We start from the raw sequence: 21851 nt of genomic DNA, 5'->3' as shown, positions 1-21851 counted from the left end.
TATAAAATATTTATTTTATAAAATATTTATTTTATAAAATATTTGATTCATTAAGGAAGAGAATTTCGACCATCGTTCGTTTCGTGAGTGAATGACCGATTCTGCCAACACGTGGAAAGAGGTAAACAAGCTTGTTTGCGATATTACAAATACGGTCTGTCGATCGAATTATAAGTTCGAGTGACGTCGCCTAGGGCTTCGAATGTCGATTTGCAAACAATATTATTTACTCCCATAGTTTGTCGCTCCCGATTAGGGTTGGATTACATGCTTGGCCATAGAAACCCTGAAGTGCTCGTATAATTTGCTGGAAATCTAGGTCACCGGCTAATACGTCGGAATACTTTGCATCCCGAAAAAAAATTTCGAGCCACGCTGAAAAATTCATCGTGATTACGTCCCACTGCGTACGCGATTTTAACTGTCTCTGTGCGCGAAATATCCACCAGAGAAATTCTGCACCATATTCATGTCGGACAAATGAGAAATTGCTATTCCTTTTTCATACATAATTTTTGCGAGGCATATTACAGTTTAATAGTATTAACACATTTCGTGCTGCGCGAGTCAACGTTGAACTTTCCATTCGGATATTTAATATTTTGACTATATAAAATGATACGTAGTTGTAAAATAATTTTTTGTATTAACATGTGGATGCATAATTATGACATGTGATGCAACATATACGTTACATATTAGTACTTTCTTCTTTATAATAATAACCTTTGTAATTTTAATTATTACGAAATATATATTATTTAACAAATATAACAAATGCAAACAAAAGTGCCGTGGGTCATTGGTGATCTACGCAGCATTCTTATGTGCTTTTATTATATTTATTAAATAATATATATTTTATAATGGTAAAAATATATGTAGTTAAACAAAATTGCAAAAATTATTTGTAGAAGAAGATAATGTATCAATATTGCGGCATGATGATAGTCATTTAAAATTGACCCGGTATTGAATGTGCTAATATAATATACATTGACGAAAATAAGAAGAAGATACAATGTTTTACGAATTATCGCTGATCTTGGTTAAATGTCAACATTTCATAAACATTGTAGTTCACTTCATCAGGACAAGAAGTATCAGGTTGCTTTTCTGATGAAGTAAATTACAATGTTCACGTTGGCATTTAACGATGTGATAAAGACACGGAGATAATCCACAAATTTTGTAATTTCTTTAAAAAAATATCCGGAAGTTTCAATAATAATAATAGAAATAATCTCGATTATCTAAGCATGAATCTCATTATGGAATTTCATATTTACAACAAAATTATCCAAGATGTATAATTGAGAAGACAGGAAAAAAAAAGCCATTTCTGATTCATAATTATATTGTATTAACACTTTGATTGCTAAAGCTCAGCATTGAACTTAATAAATCTGTAGCAGTTATTTTGATTTTTCAATTGTTTTTTAAAGTCTAATGTAATTTAATATTGTCTCTTAAATACATTAAATCTTTAGTAAAATTATTTTTAATCAAACATAGATATAGATTTTAAGACAATTAAAATATGAATTGAATTATCAAAAAAAATATATATATTAAATAAATCTACATCTCATTATGGTTGTAGGAAATTCTATTTGTCAGTAATTAATTCATTTATATGTTTTTTGTCAATTGTTGATGTTTGTTTAAAAAATAAAAAAAAACCATTGTTCTTTTTTAATTTATTAAAAAGCAAAACGCGATTAAAAGCATCTTTCTTTAATTCTCTTTCGCTTTTCTTCCCTACTATCTTCCAGAAATTTTTTCACTGCCATTTACATTTACGATTCAACAAACTTCTCGCAGCACATACATTGTGGGAGTTACATTCACGCAAGAAACCACTTAACGCGAAGTGCTATTTTTTTTATAGGTATTCACATTGGAATCTCATGCGGCACACGCGACGTTACAATCCCAAGTGCGATATTTATTTATTTTTTCTTCCTGAAATAGAATTTGGCTGTTTTTGTACTCGCAATCAAGCAGATTTATTTTATTTAGTACTTTTTTTTACATAGCTACAATATATGTGCCTGTAATTGTTCTTTAACGCTTATATTATATTATTAAATTCATAATATCAAATTATACCCAATTTGAATTATTTTTAACGATTTATTATGTTATCTACTTTTATTCAATATATTGTTAATTTAATTAAAAATAATAAACATTAAAATTACTTAATTTAAGAAAATTAAATTATATTGTTAAATTAAATTAATTTGTTAAATTAATTTACTTTATTAGTTTATAATTTATAAGGAAAATTAAGTTAATGTATTATTATATCCATTAAATTAGATTCTTTAGTTCTTTATTAAATGCATTGATATAATGTTTATTAACTATAGAAATGGATTAATTTACATTTTTATTTTATTACACATAAAAAAACTTAAAAATAATAATAATGTTAAAAAACAAAGGATTGTATTACCATTATTCCTGTTATCTAACAGGAATCTTACATTAATGTTATCTTACATTAATGTAAGTTAAAAGTTTATAGAATTTTCTAAATGGAAACGACAAACCACGATAATATTACTTTAACGTTAAAATAAATCATGATTGATCGAAGAGTGACTTTAATAATCATTTTCAATTTTGGATGTCATTTGGATGATAATTTTCTGTTCTGTTTGTATAAATTGCACTTATATAATACACGTTCGAGAAATTAATTCCGTTGGAATATCTGCTATCATGTTCGAAAGATAAATGTGCATCATCTTTGAATAATTCATGATCTATCAGAAACAGCGAAATATAAAAAGATGGATAGAGTCGGTCTTGAGATGAAATCGGACACGTCTGTATAAAGACGTACACCCAGGACGCAAAGTAAACAGAGGAAAATTCTGAAAGCTTAACAAAAAATGACAACGATGTCGACAAGCGACAAGGGAGATGATAAGGGGTGAACGAGATATCAGTTTGAACAGTAGAAAAGGGCGTAAGAGAGAGACCAGCATGACGCAACCGGCGAAGTGGAGAAGAATCAGCCGGAATCAGCCCACGTCGCGAAGATACACAGTATAGATACGGGAAAGCCAGAGAGACGCAGTCAAAGAGACGAACTAACACCGGGACGCTCGGAAAGAGAGAGAGAGACGAAGACGGAGAACAACGTGATGTAACGAGCTGCGAGAGTAGCGAAAAGAGGTGAATGCAGCGGAACGGAGAGAAGAGCGACGCGCATCGGTTCGAGCCATAGAGACGAGCGGATGCGATGCATCCGGACGGATAATGCAGACTGTGGAGTAGAAAAAGACGGGGAGTTCGAGCCGGCAGGGACAAACACGATGTGGCGCACGATGTGACATCGATGAGGATAAGGAAAGATAAAAGCGTCGTTATAAAGAAGTGGCGGAGAGACGTGACGGAATCGCAAAGGAGCAAAGACGGAGCACGATAGATGGAGAGGAGAGACGCGCGGAATTGCCGGTGGCTGCCGAGAGATAAGGCCGAAGACGTAAGGAAGTAGATGTGGTGGGCAGAGGGGAGAACAACGGGAACTTCAGCGGTTAAAAAGAGGACGTGGTACAAAAGAAGCGGGAATGGCTGGTCGTATGGAGGACGGATAAGCGCGATGTGCAAGAAAAATATAGAGAGGCGAAACGAAGCGTGTAATAAGCGCGCACGCGGGCACCGCAAAATATACAGAAATGAATGAGAGACTCGTATGTGCGGGTTCGTGGTTCAGGATAAACCAGGCTTTCAAATTGTTTTGCCTTCCAACAGCATTTCGCGAATAAACGAAGCGTTATCTTTTTTCAATTAATTTTTCACGTGAACCGTATTAAAATTTTAATTTCGTGTTTAATTGCCAAAGATACGTAATATCAAAAGTTCAAAATTTCACACTGCGGAAAAAATACACGACAGTTAAACTTTGACCTTAAAACATTGCTGCTCCACTTTTGACAGAGTATATATGTACGTGATATCGCAAATATTCAGGCAACCGCTGCATGGATATATGAATATGAATTACGGCTATGTAAACGTGTTATTTCTCGCGAATTGAAGAACAATTAACGCTAACTATGACATCATTCTCGCTAGTCAATTAAGTTGTTCTCTACCATAGCGTTTTAATCACATTTATAATACTAACCATCGCTCCATGTTTAATATTCCGAACTCGATGAGTGTTATTTTAATGCCATCAATTGTGTCACTTCGCGCGCACATTTGTAAATCTTGAAGCGCACCCGTGGCACGGGTAGAAAAGAAACTGTCTAACAGTATCTGGCCAGCGATTTTTTTTATTAAAATATACGGGAAAAATGGTTTTGTTCAAATCAAGTATCTATAAAATTCTAGCTAGATACAAATTTGAAAATAATTTTGTTGGACCATTAAAACAATTACGTGCGATGCTCAAACTGATTACTAGAATGTCAAAACATAATTTTGTAGCATTGTTCATCATATTTAAGATTCTCACAAAATTATTTTTTTGATAATTCAAAAATAAAATTATTTTCAAATTTGTATTTCAAATTTGTATGTGAAAAGAACGGTTTTGCTAAAGTTAAAAATTTAATTAGATACAAATCTCTCTGAAAAATTATTTTATTGATTTATGAACAAAATAATTAAACGTAAAAATAATTAACGTAAAACGCTCAAATCGATTGCTAAAATGTTAAAGTCTTTCACAGTCATACTCTTGAATTTTCTATAAAATTATTTTGATATGCACAACAAAATTATTTTCATATCTATATTTACCTAAATTTTTTAGATTTCAGCAAAACCATTTTTTTTCGTGTACGAGAGAGAAAAATATATACATATACTTCCTTATACATTATATTAATTTTAACTATCTCATTGTACAATTTAAATTAATAGCAAATTCGGTTGGATGCACTTAGTGCGCATAGATGCACATTAAAATCATTATACTCTAATTTAATTTGAGTGTAAAATGCAAATATTTCGAAACATTAAATACATATTTAATTTAATAGTACAATAAAGTATATTAAAGATTTCGCGGCTTAATTCGCTTCTCTATTTATATTAAACATATATATTTATGTCAATTTGTGTACGACTTTAATGTGCACCATTGCGAATTGAGTGCATCCAACCGAATTTGCTAGATTATGAAATGAGAGAGTATAAGTTAGAAATAATAGATACATATATATAGGAAGAAAATATGTATCTTTCTCGTAAGATTTTGAGAAAATCGTTTATGACCAGATTATGTTATAGAATCTTTGTCACAGTAATTCAAATTTATTACTAGTCATACATTTTTTTAAGTCAGACGAGATTCTATGGAGCAAAGGAATGTCCAACACACACAATCACGAGGCAAGACATTAGATGAAAAGAGAACATACACAAGCAACTTTTGCTTGCATATATACATATGAGCATATAACGCATGTGAAATGGGATCACGCACAAGAGAATAACACTTATCTATAAAATAAAAGTTTTCCCGTAACGTCTCTTTTGAATATATGTACATGTTTGATGTGTACGTGTGTATTATGTACTTATGTACCCGGAGCTTCTACAAAGACCGCAATTTATCTCTCTAATTTGACAACGAGATAATCCTAATCCTTATAACATTACTGCTACCGTTTGAACAGCACCGTGCTCTGCACGTTCATTCCTAGTTACATAATAACCTACAGTTTGCGTCGAATAATTAACTAGCCCTTAAACAGGAAACGTTTGATGGAATAATTACGTTTACATAATGAATCTATAAATAGAAAATGTATCATGTAAATTGACAGAGAAAGAGCATTACATCATTTGCATCAATAACCGTCCACTTACGTCATTAGGAAATTAAATAATTTTTGTGGACATATCAAAGAGCAATTATTTTTTTCAATGTTTACGACAATAATTAAAATTGGAGGAAATCGGAAGTAATAAATGTGCTAATCGAAAATGAAATTCAATTAAGCTGGATGGAAATATTTTTGTCGTTTCACGAAAAGTTACGGTCACGAATTTCGAGGAATTCCGCTGTTCGACAATGAAGCGCTCATTTATCGAAAATTGGTTCGATAGATACGAGCTGTTTGGATTACTCCTCTACATGCGCTCGCATACATACGCATATGTACACGAGCACGCATCCATATATATGCGCTTAAATACATATAATACGCGAATACATACGAAGCGCATAACATATACGCGCGTGCATTTCCCAAGCACGTATCGGGCGCCTACATTTTGGCACGTGTACACGTATGAATCTCCTACATACGCCTTCGCAAATCAGCTCGCGCAAATCCGTACGTGTTCCCGAGTACGCGTACATGCTGATTCCGATTTCGCTCAATCTCCTCAATACGAACTTCCAGCTACCTCATTCGGTGTATATAAACGATCTCGTAATGCACAGTCGTGTGCATTCAACGACACGTTCATACACTCTCATTTCCTGCAAATGCCATTCCCGTGCACAATATACATGTATAGGTACCGCCTTGTAAGTTTCCATACATACAGGTGTACATACATATTCTTACATTCGCGTGCTGTACACGTTTACTTCTCTTTCAATACAAATTGACAGACGTAATATAAATGTCCAATGCCGGTCTATTCTTACTTTAAGACTGTCTCGAGTAATGTCTTATAAAGATGTTATTACGGCTTTGTAATTAACTTATGACATCTTAAAGCAGTGCATCTTAAGACGGTCTTAAATAGAAGAACCAATTATGAATATTAGTCTAAGAGAGGAGAGTTTTTCGAGATTTTCTGACAAAACGGCTGAAATTTATGAAACGTTTTTTGGAATACTGAATTTGAATCAAATTTAATATAATTTTAATATAAATTTAATATAATTTTCTTGAATTAAATTATTTAACTTCATTATTTTATTTAAATTAACGACATATTAAATAAAAAGCAAACTAAAAAAATGCTTAAAAATAATTCAAATTGGTTATAATTTGTACTAATTTAATATGCAATGTTCAGTTTCATGGTTCAGTTTCAAATGAACAACCAACAGTAAGTAAAAGTAACATAATATTATATTATAATTTCGAACTCGACAATATGTAATATGACACATAGTATTACGTAATAGTATCATGTAATAGTTACATTATTGAGTTCAAAATTATAATGTAGATGTTATATTACTTTTAATTGATGTCGACTGCGAATTTAGATAAATCAGAGAACTCACTTCCCGTAAACGTCAAAACTTTGAAGTCCGTCTTATTGTGGTTACATAAGCTACATAGTATTCTAGTTCTACAACTCTTAACGATAGTGTCAGTATTGTCATTACGCAGATAAAAAAACATGTATGGTAAATAAAGCTTCACAACGACAATACGATATCGAATCGTCGTTATAAAGGGCTATCTACAATAGGAATAATATAGTGTATGTAGTAAGTTGTAAGCGATAAGGAATCGACCAACTATAGTTAAATGAGGAGAATAATCAACTATAATTAATCAATTTTTTACAGTTTATAGCTCACTACACGATATCGTTTCCGTTGTAGATGGCCCATAAAGTTCATTTTTCATTGGCGTAAGCATAATTGTAGAATTGTAAAATTATAAAGTTGTGATTGTAAGAATTGACCGATCACGGTCGAATATTCTTTTCAAATTCGATGAATTTGATTGATCAATTTTTACAACTACAATTACTTACAATGCTTACGCAATTGTAGAATATACTTTAAGCCCATAATTGTAAGTAGTATAGTTGTAAAAATTGACTAATTATTATTATTATTATTATTTATTTTATTGTGTATAGAGAAATTACAAAGCATACACAAATGGTGAGGTACCAGCAGAACTGCTGTTACTAAGCCTCTCAGAAAACGAAACAAATTACAAATTACAAAGTACAGAGAAATTAATACAATTTCAGAAAGATAAGTTTCTTGCTTAGTAAATACTCGATAGTTTTAAAAAGGTAAAGGCCAAGAATGATTTGAGTATAATTGCAAAAAAGCATGATTAAAATAATAAACGCAGACTTATTACACAGTAAACGGAGATAATTGAAAAGATCGGAATTAATATAGAAAATACTGACAATTAAAATAAATATATTTAAAGCGTTGATATACGATCTTAATAGCGGCAAAAAAGAGTGAAACGAAGGAACTAAAGGAGAAGAGCGAATGGAAGAAGATAGCATGTTGTAAAATTTTGTGGCCATATAAAAAAACATATAAAAAAACACAGCTTTGAATTTGACTAATCAGAGTAGAATATGAGAAAAATATTAAACTGTGATTGGTCAATTCTTACAGCGCCACTTAAACTATATTTATTCAATTATAGAATGGGCTTAAGAATTATATAGATGAATACTGCACACCTTGTAGACGAGTTACGCACTCTCTAAATCTGAATCAGTGGATAATCACTGATATTAGTGCCAAGTATACCACTGATAATCAGTGAATTAAATGTGAGATCCCTAATCTAGCTAATATTTATTTTGTGACTTAACTAACCTTGTTTTAGTGCTTAAATTCAAGGAATATGATATTGGAAGATTGAAATTAACGTGTAAATATCAGTATTTCAGTTATATAAAGCTCAAACATTTTTCCTTTTTTTGTTGAACTTTACTGATCATCAGTGCAAAGTATACCACTGGATAATTAGACTATCTTCGACTACCCACTGATTCAGATTTAGAGAACGCACACAAGTGAACTGCGTGCACGTGCATACGCAGGAATCAACTCCCTCACGGGCGCAGAGCGCGCGCACGCAGTATTCTACTCTCGCGGTCTCGCGAGTAGTTGCACTAGTAGTCGCCCGCGCCTTCACGGCAGTCGGCGTGCGTCCACGCTCGGCACGTTATCGTCGCGTTTGCGCGCCGTCTCGCATTCGTGTGCGTGCACGTGTACGTGTGCATACGCTCCGACGAGTGTTATTTATTAGATCAGAGGAAGCCAGTTTGCAGTGACGCACGGAGTACCGGCTGTCAGAGACACACACGACAGTGAACACCTCGGGCTCGCGCAACGTAAGGAAACGAAAAGCCTTTCGTGTGTCCGGAGTTTCTCTTGCGTTGCGTTCTCCAACGAGCTTCCTGACAAGTGCCCACTTGTATACTCTTACTTTTTCGCATTCTCAAGAGACGTTTGCGATCCGTCGGACAGATCCGTCGGGACCGAAAGCGAGCGACGACGCTCATTTGGATAACGGAAGTTGGAGAACGTCGCGTAAGCGTTGCTTACTGTTAGAATCTGCGAGCAGCTAAACATGCTGATGCGAATTTTTCTTTCGATATTTCGTGCGAGAAACAATCAGCTTAATTGGTCTCGCTGTTCTCGCATCGCAATTATAATAGATAAACACGCCGCGAGGGAAATTCCTCTTGTATTTAACATGTTTTGTAGATGAAGTTGTTTTGAAGTTTATTTAAATTAGAGAATTGCGAGTTACGTAAAGATTCTCAGATTGCTCTGCGTAAACTGTTAGACAAATCTATACACTGTTGGATTCAACATGAAATTATATCCAATTTGAGTTATTTTTAATCATTTCTATGGAGATCACTGCTTTTATTCAACTCAATATGCTAATGTAACTAAAATAATGGAATTAAACAATTTCACTAAAAAAAAATGTATTAAATTTAGTTTATTATTTACTTTAAGTGCATACGTTATAAATAGTATTTATTTTCAAACTAACCACGGAAGTGGATTGACTTACATTTTGACACACATATAATAGTAAAAATGACAACGTTATTTAAGTCAAAGGATTAAGTTACAATTGCTCCTTTAATATCTAACAGTATATAGGTTTTGTATAAATTAGATATCCGCTATTACAACATTGATTTGGAAGAATGCCACGTAACGAATACGTTAGGAAATTTTAACCGAGCTCCCACAAGTTTCTGCAACGTGAGAAATATCAGAGTTCGCACGAGTTCATACTTCGCATTTTAGATTTCTTGTTTTTGTTAAGCATGCGTATCAAACAGATGCAAAGTCTGAAAATACGATTTCATGTTGATAATGGATATGATAGTATTAATATTATATATTCCAAACGATTCCGAGGCTCGAGAAAAATCTCGGGATATTTTTGGTCGAGATATCATAACCATTCGAGATTTTCTGCTAAAAGCAAACACAGTGGTAGGTCTGTCACGTTTCCGTGCGGGATTTATACTGTGTTCGCGTGTGTACATATCGAAAATGTGAGCACGTTCCACATCGAGAATATCACTCCAACACAGACAAACAATAAGCCCATCTATATTATCATCCGTTATACAATCCTCTCATTTCAATTGCATGATATGAGAAATAGGATCGGTGAGAGATATCATGATGTAAAACTTTTATGCTTTTAATTGCATTTTTATTTTACAAAGAGGCAAAGAGGATAAAGAAACGAGAAAATATTTTAATCCTTCACGTCCTGTTATTTCTCATATTAATTATGACAATCTTGCGCTCGTACAAATATTCCTTTGTCGAGCCAATTGACCTTTCATTTGCAATGTGGATTCTTTGTCTAAACCAAGTTTTTTTACTATTCTATACTATTATATTTATAATATAAAATTTTACACAATTTGATTTATTTTAATCATTTTTGTCATCACTGCTCTTATTCAACACGTCATTAATTTAATTAAAACGATGGAGTTAAACAGTTTAACTCAAGGAAATATTAAATTTTACTGAAATTTAGTTTTATTAAGTGTATATATGTTAATATGGACATTATTAAAAGGGATTTTCAAATTCACCACAGATATGGATTGATTTTTACATTTTAATCACATGGAAGTTAGAAATAACAAAATATTATTTTAATTCAAGAAAACCATTGCTCCTTTAATAGTCGATCGACTTTCAAGAAAAAAATTTTCTTGAAATTGTGGAAAAATTCAGAGTGACTTTTCAGCATCTTTATTACGTTATCAAAACAGATTTTTAATTTAAATGTTAAAATCTTCATTTAATAAAAATTGAAATTTGAGCAAAAATGAAAAAATTTTTAAATAAAATTTCACTTGTATCAAAAGAAATCCAAATTGCGGACAGAAGGTTAAGAAAGAAGATATTATTTACATTTTATCATAAATCATTGCAAATCGTATTCATTTTTGGTTCCATCCATATTTTCATGGATAGTAGAATATGTAATATATAAAAGTGTCTTTGTCGCTCGCGAAGAATATAAATGGCTGAATTATTTTAATTTTATTTTCGTACTGAAGAGATATAATTCCACCGATAAGAGCAATCGCTTTTGATTTATATCGAGTGTCTAGTATTCGACAGTACAAATCTCAGCAATCGGTCAGTCTTTTTATACCGCTGACTACAAACGGATCGCTGCAATTAAGAAAGCTATTGGATGCAATTACGTTTGATCAGATAACAACGTCAAAGACTCATTTACTCAGCGATGGCTTTGCACGGCGGCCTTTTGCTACATCATTAAAACTCTAGACACGAAACTGTCGACCGATCGTGAATTTTCCTTCCGCTCTGTGACCTCTGGTTTTCCTGGTTTTCTCCAGTGAGTTCCAAGTTCGACGCGAGTCCAAGGGATCCATCCGCGTTACGAAGGACCTCGCAATTCCTCGCGAAGTTGCCGACAGTGCGATTCCGGCTCAAGATTCTCGAAGAGAAGAACAAAAGGAGCCATTATCACGACAAGAAGCTAAGGACGCGAGGGAGGCGCGTGATTATGAGCAGACGACCTCTTCGCGGGAGAAACGTTCGCCGTTGTTGGAGGAAGCGATTTGTAAACACGAGGAGGATCTGATCTGTAAGGAGCACTCACTCGAGTATCAAAGTCAAACACTCGAGAGCCAATCGGATCATTTGTTTCACGAGATATTCACCTCCTCGTTAGAGGATCTGCTTGAGGAAGTACCCGAGAGTTGGACTCGCGAAGTTTACGAGAAAAATCTTGACAAGATCCAGCACAGTTTCAAAGAAACGCAGTATTCGCCCAAGGAGAAGCGCGATGTACAAACGCAGACTGTGCAGGAGTCTAAGAGTACACAGTGTAGCCCTGAACAAAGTGTGACAAGTCCGTGCGAGGAGCCACCCAGGATCAGCCCCTTCCACATCGGTCAGAGGTATTTCCAGAGTCCCAGACGGGAAGTACAAACACAGACTCAGGGCGAGAATAAAAGCGTTCAGTGCTCGTTGGACGATCTGGGTGATCTCACGAGAGGCGACGCTGCGGATCAGACGGAGTCGAAGAGCATTCAATGCATCCCGGAGGACATCTCTACGAGAACGTCCGTTAGGTCGAGATCCTCTTCCCGAGAAGACATTCTGCGTAGTCCGCGGCGTGAGGTCGAGGTACAAACTTATCAAGAGTCGAAGGCGATTCAATGCAGCGACGACGAGCTGCTCGAGGCTGACCAAGCGAGCGCCGATCGTCCGGAGCACGCGCATCAGAGTAGACCAGCCAGCTCGATCTCTAGGAAGACCGAGAGCTCGCCTTCGTCGAGCTCGAGTTCGCCACGCAAGTTTCCGACTGTCGTCTTCGTGGAGGGAAAAGGGGATATGACTGTCACACACAGGGAGCACGATGGCGACGTCACCTGGTCGAAACACTGGGGTCCCGAGAGACTGGTGGAGATATACAGAGAGCCGAAGACCAGCCTAGGACTCAGCATCGTTGGTGGAAAGGTATGATATATGTATATATATATAGGGTAATAAAGAGGTTTGGCTACAAACCTCTTTACCTCTTAACCAAAGTTTTGTGTACATCAAATCATTGGTAATGTATGTTTATAAAAAAAACAAACTCTAGAATGTCATCAATTATGTTTGTTTTTTTTAAATACTACTCAGATAGCCGTCAATTTACTATCTGATCTGTGAGTGTATATTTGATAAACACACAAAATTTGTCACACAAACTTTTTTGTGTATATTGTTATTATTTTCAAATGACAAAGAAACATAAATATAATTTTAAAAAATGGATATTAAATAGCGGTTTTTAACATTTTTTTTTTATTAATATTTTCTAATTATGGTATCACATTAATTTTCTTGTTATAACATTACTAATAGCTTTATTATGAAGATTGATCTAATTAAATTTAATTTAAAACATGAGCGAATATCGCACGTGGTCGTGAGATTTATTTTTACAAATTTCCGAGATTCGATCAATGCAAAGACAGACAATCTTGAATTATAAGTATATCCTTTATTTAATATCTTCCAACTATGACGTTGCATTTCTCTTGCTACATTACTTATAATTGCTCTATTATGGGGATTGATCTATTTAAATCTAATTTACTATATGAGCAAAGACCGCATATGGTTGTGAGGTTTATTTTTACAAATTCTCGAGATTTAATCGATGCAAAGAGCGATAATCCTGAATTATTATATACGTTCTCTCGCAGTTATTCAGTCACAATTTTTCGTATTCTTTTTATTAGCGCGCAACAAATATAGCTGCGAGCAGACAAATGTTGGCCCCGTCGATATCGCCCTTGATGTTTTATAGCTCGCCTTTAAAATCGGGAATGCAACGACGGAGCTATTGAAACATTCGGACAGAGTTGAAGTCAAAGTAGGTCGAGCCAGATGGCCGTTAGTAAACGAACGTCTTGATGGATTTATCTCGCGCCGGATAATCCATCTATAATTCAATAATTCGGCCCAATAATTAATGTTGGATTTTAACAAGTAATAAACTGTCACGTGCACGCGCTCATAGCGAGCTTCAAATATGAGTTTAATAGATTCGACCCTGCGATCTCGCGAATAAATTCCTCATGTGCGACGCGGGTTAAATGCTTTTTATTGATCGCCACCGAACGATGTGAATCAGGACTGCTAGTTTGACGAATAGAATTTAATCAATTAACTCTTTATCAATGCACACTGAGCCATATCGATGATATGAGTTGCATATGCATCGGTTGAAGTACGTTAGCGCATAGCCGAGTAGTTTTTCAATGTTAAACCGGCAAGGAGGTATAATAGGATCATTGGCTTTGGTTTTAACAAGCTCGTGGTTGCCTTAAAAGCTCTTCAAAACATTACATTTTACACAAATTATTGTATTATCGGACTGAGCATTTGGGTATAACATGATTCTGTATCCAATTAAACTGTATAATTATTTGTATAACTACCTTCATGCAGTTATAGAGCAAATAATTGATTTTGGACACGAGGGTGCGAAGATTATAATCCACCGATAAATAATGTAGTGATCGCGCAAAATAGAATTTGCTACTAATTAAATGAAGAAATATGTTTGTTTTTCTATTCGCGAGTGGGAAGGAAGGAAAAACGCAATTGATTACTCAATACACCCGCTGAATTGTAATGTTAAATAATTGCTTTAATTGGATTAGCCAATGCGGTAACAAACCAATGAAAGATTAATAAGAATAAATGATCGAGAGGAAATTGAAGCGGGGAATTTAGAAATCACGGGGGGCTGGGTATCTATCTCAAATTCCCACTGTCTGCAACGTGGGCTCGGAGTTAACGGAGTTAGAGACAGTTATAGAGGACGCTAAATTAAATCCAACTGTGATTAAACAGTGAAATTGTCAGCGGCTGAATCGACTAATCATGATTCTATTGATTCTGCCGGTTAGGGAACCTTAAACGAGTAGGTATTGAACGACGATTGATTCTTATTTCAGGTCGATCTGCATAATGGCGGACCCAGCAAGACGCAGAACATTTCTGGGATATTCATAAAGAATGTTCTGCCGAATAGTCCCGCCGGCAGAACTGGCGGTCTCAAGGTAATACAGTTTTCTTGAAACGATCCCCTTTACCATCGACCGCGGAAATTGTATTTCTCCATCCAGTTCCTGCATCTCCAGGAACTTGCAAAAACATAAAAACTTTAATAAAGCTGGAAGAAGAGAACTACGCGATTTTTACCTCAATAAAGATTTTATCACAGCCAAAGTTTACATTTGTGCAAACGCAAACATGTTTTAATTTAAACGTGTAGACGCTCAGCGCGCTTTACTCTGTAATTTTTGTTTCGTAAAAAATAAATTTAATTTTGCGATCTTAATGCTATCTGCTTAATGCTATTCACCGTGTTTCTTTCCTTCTCAATTTTGATTTAAACAGCATTCATGAATGTGTGAAAATTTAATAGTCAATTGCCACGACCTATCTCGACCTCGTCTCTTCTGGACTTAATTCGCTCTTACGCGCGTGCTTTCAGATTGGAGATAGAATAATTGAAGTGGACGGCGTCGACCTGCGGCATAGTACGCATGAGCGTGCGGTGGAAGTTATACAAGCTGCCGGAAATCCTGTCAGTCTTCTCGTCCAGTCCTTGGTGAATTTGGTAAGCTCTTGATCACGATCCGGAATATCGATGTTTCCACTTTGCCCGTTTTCTCGAGCTTGAGTTTGTCAGCTGGCTTTAACGTTGTTACAAAAGTTTCTTGAACGCTGCTCCTCTTATCACTCAAAAAGGTCTTTTATTTTTCCATCGATGTCTTCTACTTTTTCGTTCGAGAATTATGTGAAATATATTATAATGACGAAATGTGAATCTGACGATCTAGGAGAATACTAATTTTTTTTTTATTAACTTTCTTCTTTCATGCTTCTTTCATTTTTATTTTTAAAAAGAGAAATTAATCATGGCCAGTGAATATAAATATTTTGTTTAAAATGCGCTGCTTGCCTGCAGGTTTGTTATATTCTATTGGAAGTAAGTCTTATTCTGCTCATGAAAAAGACTCCACATTCCTGAGGGAAATAAATTCACGACGTGCAGCTAAACCCTTTACAGCCACTGAAATTTACGACATTGCTCCAGTAATTCGCGTAACGTTTACGTTACACGTCGTTTTATAGTCTGCAACTTTTCACGATGTACTTTTTCTTTTACGTTAAGTAATCTTTGCGGGAGAGTAATTTCAAATACGGCTGGTGTGTGCCAAGTAGATATTTTCAGTCAAAGCTTATTAAGACATGATATTAATTAATAGGCGATGGAGATAACTTGTCGAGTTGTCTTTAATATATTCGGCAATCAAGTCATTTGAGAATATCTGTAATATGTTATTAATGTCCTCTTGCTATTAATTTTTTCAGTTATACAAATTTAAATCTAATTAAATATGAAAAATTCTATTTTTCGATTAAAATAGATCTTATACCCAAGGAATACACCAAATTAACAGAAAATCAAAATGACTTTATTTTAATGTCAAATAATGATTTATTATTACAAAGTTGTTTATCGATATTAAGAATCAAAATAAAATCATTTTGATTTTTTGTTGATTTTTATATATTCTTTGGAGTATACTTAAATATTTCGTGAATTTATATACACATCTAAGTCTAGAAACCGCACGCCGAAGTTTTTCTCTTGAAACACAATCATGAACAGAACCAGAGATATCAAATTTAAATAAACTTTTATAATCCAATTTCTATCTTCCTGTTTCTAACGGTTCGTACTTCTGACAATGATTTCACAATGTAATCTAAGGATTATTCCGCTTGTGCATTAATGACAATTTACGGGCAAACGGAAAGCCAGATTTTGTTACGACCTTCGACAAGGTTGCCATTATAAATCCGCGTACCGCTGAGCTGACTCGATTTGCAAAGCATGAAAGTTTCACCTCGTAATTAACCCATACCCGAACGATCGATTCCGTTAACCGGACGTTACCGTCGTCATCAGATCCAAGCAGGGCGAAATTGAACTCCGTAATGTCGTTGAATAGCAGCGGCCCTAGGCACTTCGCCGTTTAACGTCGTCTGCCTCCAAAGTGTCGCCGATAGACACATTACATGAAATTGGATGCAGGACACTAGATGCGGGATGATTGTGTCGCGATACTTGCAAAATGCAACAATAAGCAGCGATATGCGGCGATACACGAATAGACCCCGACAAACTTCGCGGAGCAAAATGCAAACAATTCTACCGCTCGGCGACTTTTATTATCCTACCGCGCCATCGCAAATCTTATCCGGCGATCGCGAATTTTTACGATTTCAAACATGAGATAGTCCGCCGGTTCGAGCTCTCTCTCGTCTTTCTTGCTTGGTATCCTAAGATCGCGGATATGCATGTTTGAGGTGATGTTACACGGTATTAATATAAATTTAACACTGATGTCTTTGATTGTTAACGTGTTTCTCTATGCTCACACATGCCAATGTTTGCGTGATCCTATTTTTCATTTGCTAATGTAAAAATTGTATTTTTCTATTTATAGTTAATCACTGAATTGATGATTTTGTAGCAAATAATTTTTAAAGTTATTATATTACACTGAAAAAAAATTTACTAAATCTTAATATACATTTCTTTGAATAGTACTACATTTACAGAAAATAAATGTTTACTCAATAAAAAAGTAATAGTTGAATCAAATTAATGATTTCTGTGTTTTCAAATGAATATATGTTTAAAAAAGTAAATAAATATTTGCTTAATTAAAACTATTCAAACAAATATTTATAAAAATGTTATATTTTTTTTTCAGTGTACAAAACCATTAGCTTAGTAATTAATTACAGCTAGAAAATCACAATTTTTACAATTATCATATTAAGTTAGAAAACCATCAATTAACTAGATAAAGAAGAACCGGACTTTCGTTATTACAGTACCGATGCAGTACATCTCGAACCAACTCGTAATATCGATGAAAAAAATTTATATAACAATCTGTCACGACTATGACATGGCCTTCGCACCCAGCGCGATCCGACGGCTAAAAATTAACCGAGCATCGACATATATTGACGTTATTCAATAGCAAACTACCAGGGCCTAATATAACTTTCTTCATACGATCATGATCATCGATAACCGTGTTATTTTTGGCTTCACTAAAGAGCATAGACTATTTTTTGATGCCTTGAAATTAGCCTGAAACGAACATGAGGGAAAGACAAGTTCGTTACCTGGTTTGTACATTGTTAAGTGCCGCTTCAACGAAAGTGTCAGGTCCCATGATAACACCTGTTCGCTGCAACCACAGAGGGTTGGCGAAATGCACAGTTCGCGATTGGCAGTCTCTGAAAACGACATCGACTTTCCCCGAAATTTCAATCGGCCGTGTACTCAATTCTGTCGAAACCGCCGGTACGGAGAGAATAGCGATATCGAGATACATATACGTGATCGTAAATGAATTGGAGAATGGAGAGAGAAACTAGAGGAAGAGAAGTTGCGGTGAAGGCGCTAAAGAATGGAGAGAGAACAAGGGAAAGCACAAGAGAAATAAATGGAGGAAGAAAGAGAGAACATGAGAATCATTATTGACGAACAGCTCTTGTACGCATATGATACACCCGATCGATCTTTCTAATAAATCTCTATGAGGGGAAGTGAAGAGGAGGAGAAGGAGGAAAGAGAGAGAGAGAGAGAGAGAGAGAGAGAGAGAGAGAGAGAGAGAGAGAGAGAGAGAAGCACAACAATGGAGAAATGTAAAATCAGGACAAACGTAGGAGACGAGGGATGAGAAGCTGGTATTATAAGGACGCATTTAGATAATATCCGTGATCCAACGACTACCTCAAAAGACGCAAGTTCCATTAATTATTATAATTAAGCTGTATATAAATATATAAATTTATATATATTATTGATGGCACTATATATTTAAGGATGTATTGCACGTATTTTTTAACAAAATACAAAAATTGATGAAATGAAAACATTATATATTTTCCTATATTATATTTGAAAGTAATATAAAAAGTTTGGCGGTGATTTAAAACTCGAATAAAAAATTATTTCAACAAGAAGTAGACATATTTTTAAAAAGTAATATTTATATTTAACCTATAAAACTGTATTGTGATAAATATTGACCTTATTTCATATGCATATAATATTCATTTTTATACGGAAAGTATAAACTTCCAATTCAGTTTTTGTAGAAACTACATATATTTTATAACATCCTTAAATTTTTACGCTGTTTTCCTTCAAAATTAAAAATGGAATTTTAGGAATTATTGTCATTAAAAAAAAAATCACATCATAAAATAATATTAGACGACAGATTTTTGTGACTCTAATTGTATCATCGATTTTTCTCAACTGAACGCGTATTTTTTCTTTTTACGCGAAAGGATAGACATAAGCGACCATCTGTTCTTTATCGAACTTTCTAAAATGTACTTTCTGAACTGATGCACACGGTGCAATAAGTTGAAATGAAATGAACGTATATTTATTTCATATCAATTTATCGCACCATGTGCATCGGTTCAGAAAGTTTATCGATAAAGAACAGACGACGTGAGAAGGGTTGCACTTGTCCGATAGCCAGTGAAAGTCGGGGTGAGTTGATGCGGTTCGCCGGAAAGAGTGGTTCACCACGTTGCAACCGAGCGCACCCAGCAATGACACCATGGACCATCGACAAGCCCACTTCCCCCTCTCCCCCCTTATGAACACGGACGACGCCGTCCCCTGTTCGCCGACCTCTCTCGCCCTCGCTCGCGGGAACTTCAGTTTCGTGCACGAAACCGTTTGGTCGGAGGCGGTTTACCTGATGTCACTCGGTTCAGTCGTCACGAGGCGTCGCGATGCATCGATTCTTTGGACGCAAATGCGTCACTTTCGTCGTACATTATCAACGGAAATGCACAAATCAAGGCACTTCCCACTTCCGAATTCGACGAATTCTACTATCACTCGCGCCAGTTTCTTAATTCTCGTCAATGCATCGCCTCGTGAGATCGTGCGATACAGCATCGCGTTCGCGAGAACCGTGTACACACACAATTGTAAATCGCATCGTAAATCGGGTTTACTTTGACTTACGATGTAGATTACGAGCGTACTCCCGGAAGGCTCTATTGGAAAGCTCTGTTGGAAGATAGAAATTGATTGTTCCAAGTAATATCAAAAGAAATTGTGCGGAAGCGAGCAAACGAGTGTCGCATTCCGTCATTCTGATTGATCGAAAGCGAAGAAAAATAGAGAATTTAATAATCTGCGTTGGCGAGAGTCAAGGCTAACCGATTTTGTTTGACCGATTGGTCCATGTGTGTTATTATATATATTCGACTTTAATTATTCTTGTGTGTTCATAAGAGAATTCTTCATTGACATACATTCATCTCGTACAACAAAGAGAACGTTAATCAACAAAATGAGTTGTACGAATTGCTTGGACTGTTATAAAAAAACTACGAACACGAGTGAGGATATCGCTTTTACTAAAAACGATGTAATATTGTTGCGTCTGTGATAAAAATTTGTTGCATCGTGTTTAGTTTGATTTGCATCGAATTTGTCGAGATTGTCGAAAACAAACGGGTGCTTTTTCGTTCCTGCTATATATCCAGCCAGTGAAATATGTATATCCTGTCCGCGTATTTCAGTTGATTATTTCGAAAAATGCAAGTGAAAAAAACATGCAAAAAGGAAATAAAGTTATACACATGGGATACATAAATAATTTTTATAGCCAATAATGTTTTCGCACGGATGTTTGTATTATTTATTATGAAGAATCGCTATTGCGTTCTAACAGCGTAGTTTCCTTAACTATTTATTACATTTTACATCTATTTATGTATTTATGAAAAAAAAGTCGTAATTTTCTCAAAATGATCGATTTCCTCCTTCGACCGTGAAAAGGAAAAGAAGACATCTTGAGAATCCAGTGTGCATCGTCATTCTGTTTTACACGTTACGAAACTTGCTCAATTGCAGTTACTTGGCAACAATTCAAGATGCTCAGCAAATATTTCCGTTGTACTAATTCATTCCGGTTTATCTAGACGGTCTGCATAGTTTATCTCTAGTTACTAAAATAAGTGTAGATCTCTTTCAAACAACTCCGCGAGATCATCTGCACTATATATTTTCCTCTTGCTGTCTACTTCCATTTCCTCTTTTTTAAAGTGTTTAGCACTTTTTATCGCGTGTGTGTGTGTGTGTGTGTGTGTGTGTGTGTGTGTGTGTGTGTGTGTGTGTGTGTGAATATAATATTGCGTTGCAATATTTTAAAGTTTTATGTATTATTTTATATGTTATTTCATTATTATTTTCTTTATCTGAGTTTGACAGAAAAAACTGAATTAATAGTACTGTATATTATCGTAATAAGTTTATAAGTTATAAAAATGTTTGTATATTTGTTAATAATTTTATGTTAAATACTAATGCTGTGTTATATTCTGATGCAATAAGCAACGTTAATTTCGAGAACGTTGCCGGGGATAATGTTACATTGGAATGAATCTAAGCTGGCTTGTGTGCAACTCGCAAGATTTCAGAGTGGAAGAGAGAATCTCGGAATTGTTGCAGAGTCCGGAACACAGCGGCGCCGTCCAGGAGGAAAGGGATTCCAAAACTCGAAGGCAAACCATCAAGACTCATACATCGTCGTCTTCCGGTGTCAGTCCTGGAACGCCAACGACCTCCTTTCGCCATAAACCACCACCGGTTTCGCCTGCGAGATCCATTACGCCGGAAGTAATACAGGTCGGTTTCGTCATATATGTTTATATAACCTGTTCTCGACTTGATTTTTTACTCTCAAAAATTCACGAATAACACTGATTAACAACAGTGATTATCGTTATGTATTTATGTGAATGTTAAGAATGCATTACACATTGATTAAAATTAAACAAAATTAAATTTCCAACAAAAAAATTACAGATTTTTCTACATTATATTTGAAAGTAATATAAAAAATTTGGCGGTAATTTAGAATCTGGATCCAAAGTTATTTCAATAAGAAGTAGACACACATATTTTTTAAATAATTAAGATAAAATGAAAAAATTTTATTGTCCAGAAAGTTCGTGTCGATTTTGAAGAAAAATT

At 35.0% G+C, this 21851-nt stretch overlaps 1 protein-coding gene across 2 annotated transcripts in view; it reads left to right on the top strand.

The window, feature by feature from the left end:
• The window catches only part of LOC108685842, a 118994-nt gene that overhangs the window by 87558 nt on the left and 9585 nt on the right, over positions 1-21851 (top strand). For both annotated transcript variants that reach the window (XM_018190843.1, XM_018190836.1), the window contains 4 exons: positions 11572-12700; positions 14698-14802; positions 15240-15365; positions 21327-21503. In XM_018190843.1, the coding sequence (XP_018046332.1) occupies positions 11572-12700; positions 14698-14802; positions 15240-15365; positions 21327-21503 (1537 nt within the window). The remainder of the gene's footprint in view (positions 1-11571; positions 12701-14697; positions 14803-15239; positions 15366-21326; positions 21504-21851) is intronic.

Source organism: Atta colombica, unplaced genomic scaffold (genome assembly GCF_001594045.1).
Source record: "Atta colombica isolate Treedump-2 unplaced genomic scaffold, Acol1.0 scaffold100, whole genome shotgun sequence".
Taxonomy (NCBI): Eukaryota; Metazoa; Arthropoda; class Insecta; order Hymenoptera; family Formicidae; genus Atta; species Atta colombica.
Note: the sequence above shows the minus strand (reverse complement) of the source record. Positions and strands in the feature narration are given on the sequence as shown.